Below are 879 nucleotides of genomic sequence, written 5' to 3' on the forward strand. Positions count from 1 at the left end.
CCCATGCTTCTACTAGGCTTGCCATTCCATGAGGTCCAAGGATCAATCCTTGGCTCCTCCATTAATTTTTTTTCTTTCTTTTTACTTTTTGCAAGCCCACATGAAATTAACCCATTAAATCATCAAGACACATTTAGAAATTAAATTCCTTTAGATCAATCATTCATTATTATCCAAGAATTATTTAAGGAAAATTGCGGGTATTACAATCCTCCATACCTTCTGAAAAGTTCGTCCTCGAACTTAGAATAATTCTGGATATTTCCTTTTCATATCATCTTCACGTTCCCATGTCATCTCTTCCGATCTTTGATTTCGCCACAAGACCTTGACTAACGGAACCTCCTTGTTCCTCAACCTCTTGACATCCCGCTCCAGGATCTGTATAGGCTTACTTTCGTAACTCAGATCCTCCTGGATTTGAACGGCTTGCGGCTCAATCACCTTGTCCGGATTCGGAATATGTTTCTTTAACATTGATACATGGAACACATTATGAATAGCGGCCATTTCTGGAGGTAACTCAAGCTCATAAGCCACCTTCCCAACCCTATTCAGAACTTTGTATGGTCCCACATATCGCGGACTTAACTTTCCTTTCTTTCCGAATCTCATAATCCCTTTCATAGGAGCTACTCGGAGAAAAACTAGGTCTCCGACATTGAACTCCAACGGCCTCCGTCGTTTATCAGCATAATTCTTCTGCCGACTTTGGGCCGTCTCTATACGTTGGCGGATATTCTGTATCGCCTGAGTGGTGTCATGTATGAAATCCGACTGAATTCCCATTTCTTTCTTTTCACCACTTTCGAACCAACAGACAGGAGATCTGCATTTCCTTCCATACAAGGCTTCATAAGGTGCCATGCCGATAGTAGC

The 879-nt window shown here is 41.8% G+C and overlaps 1 protein-coding gene across 1 annotated transcript; it reads right to left on the reverse strand.

Annotated features, from left to right (window-relative positions):
* Positions 1 to 243: 243 nt before the first annotated feature.
* LOC141819587 (uncharacterized) lies at positions 244 to 867 on the reverse strand. Its single transcript, XM_074706840.1, has one exon. The coding sequence runs from the start codon at positions 865 to 867 to the stop codon at positions 244 to 246; it is 624 nt and encodes a 207-aa protein (XP_074562941.1).
* Between the last annotated feature and the right edge of the window lie 12 nt (positions 868 to 879).

The sequence above is a fragment of the Curcuma longa genome, unplaced genomic scaffold (genome assembly GCF_044706935.1).
Source record: "Curcuma longa cultivar G26 ecotype Majalengka, Jawa Barat unplaced genomic scaffold, ITB_CL_G26_1.1 contig_9455, whole genome shotgun sequence".
In the NCBI taxonomy this organism is placed as follows: Eukaryota; Viridiplantae; Streptophyta; class Magnoliopsida; order Zingiberales; family Zingiberaceae; genus Curcuma; species Curcuma longa.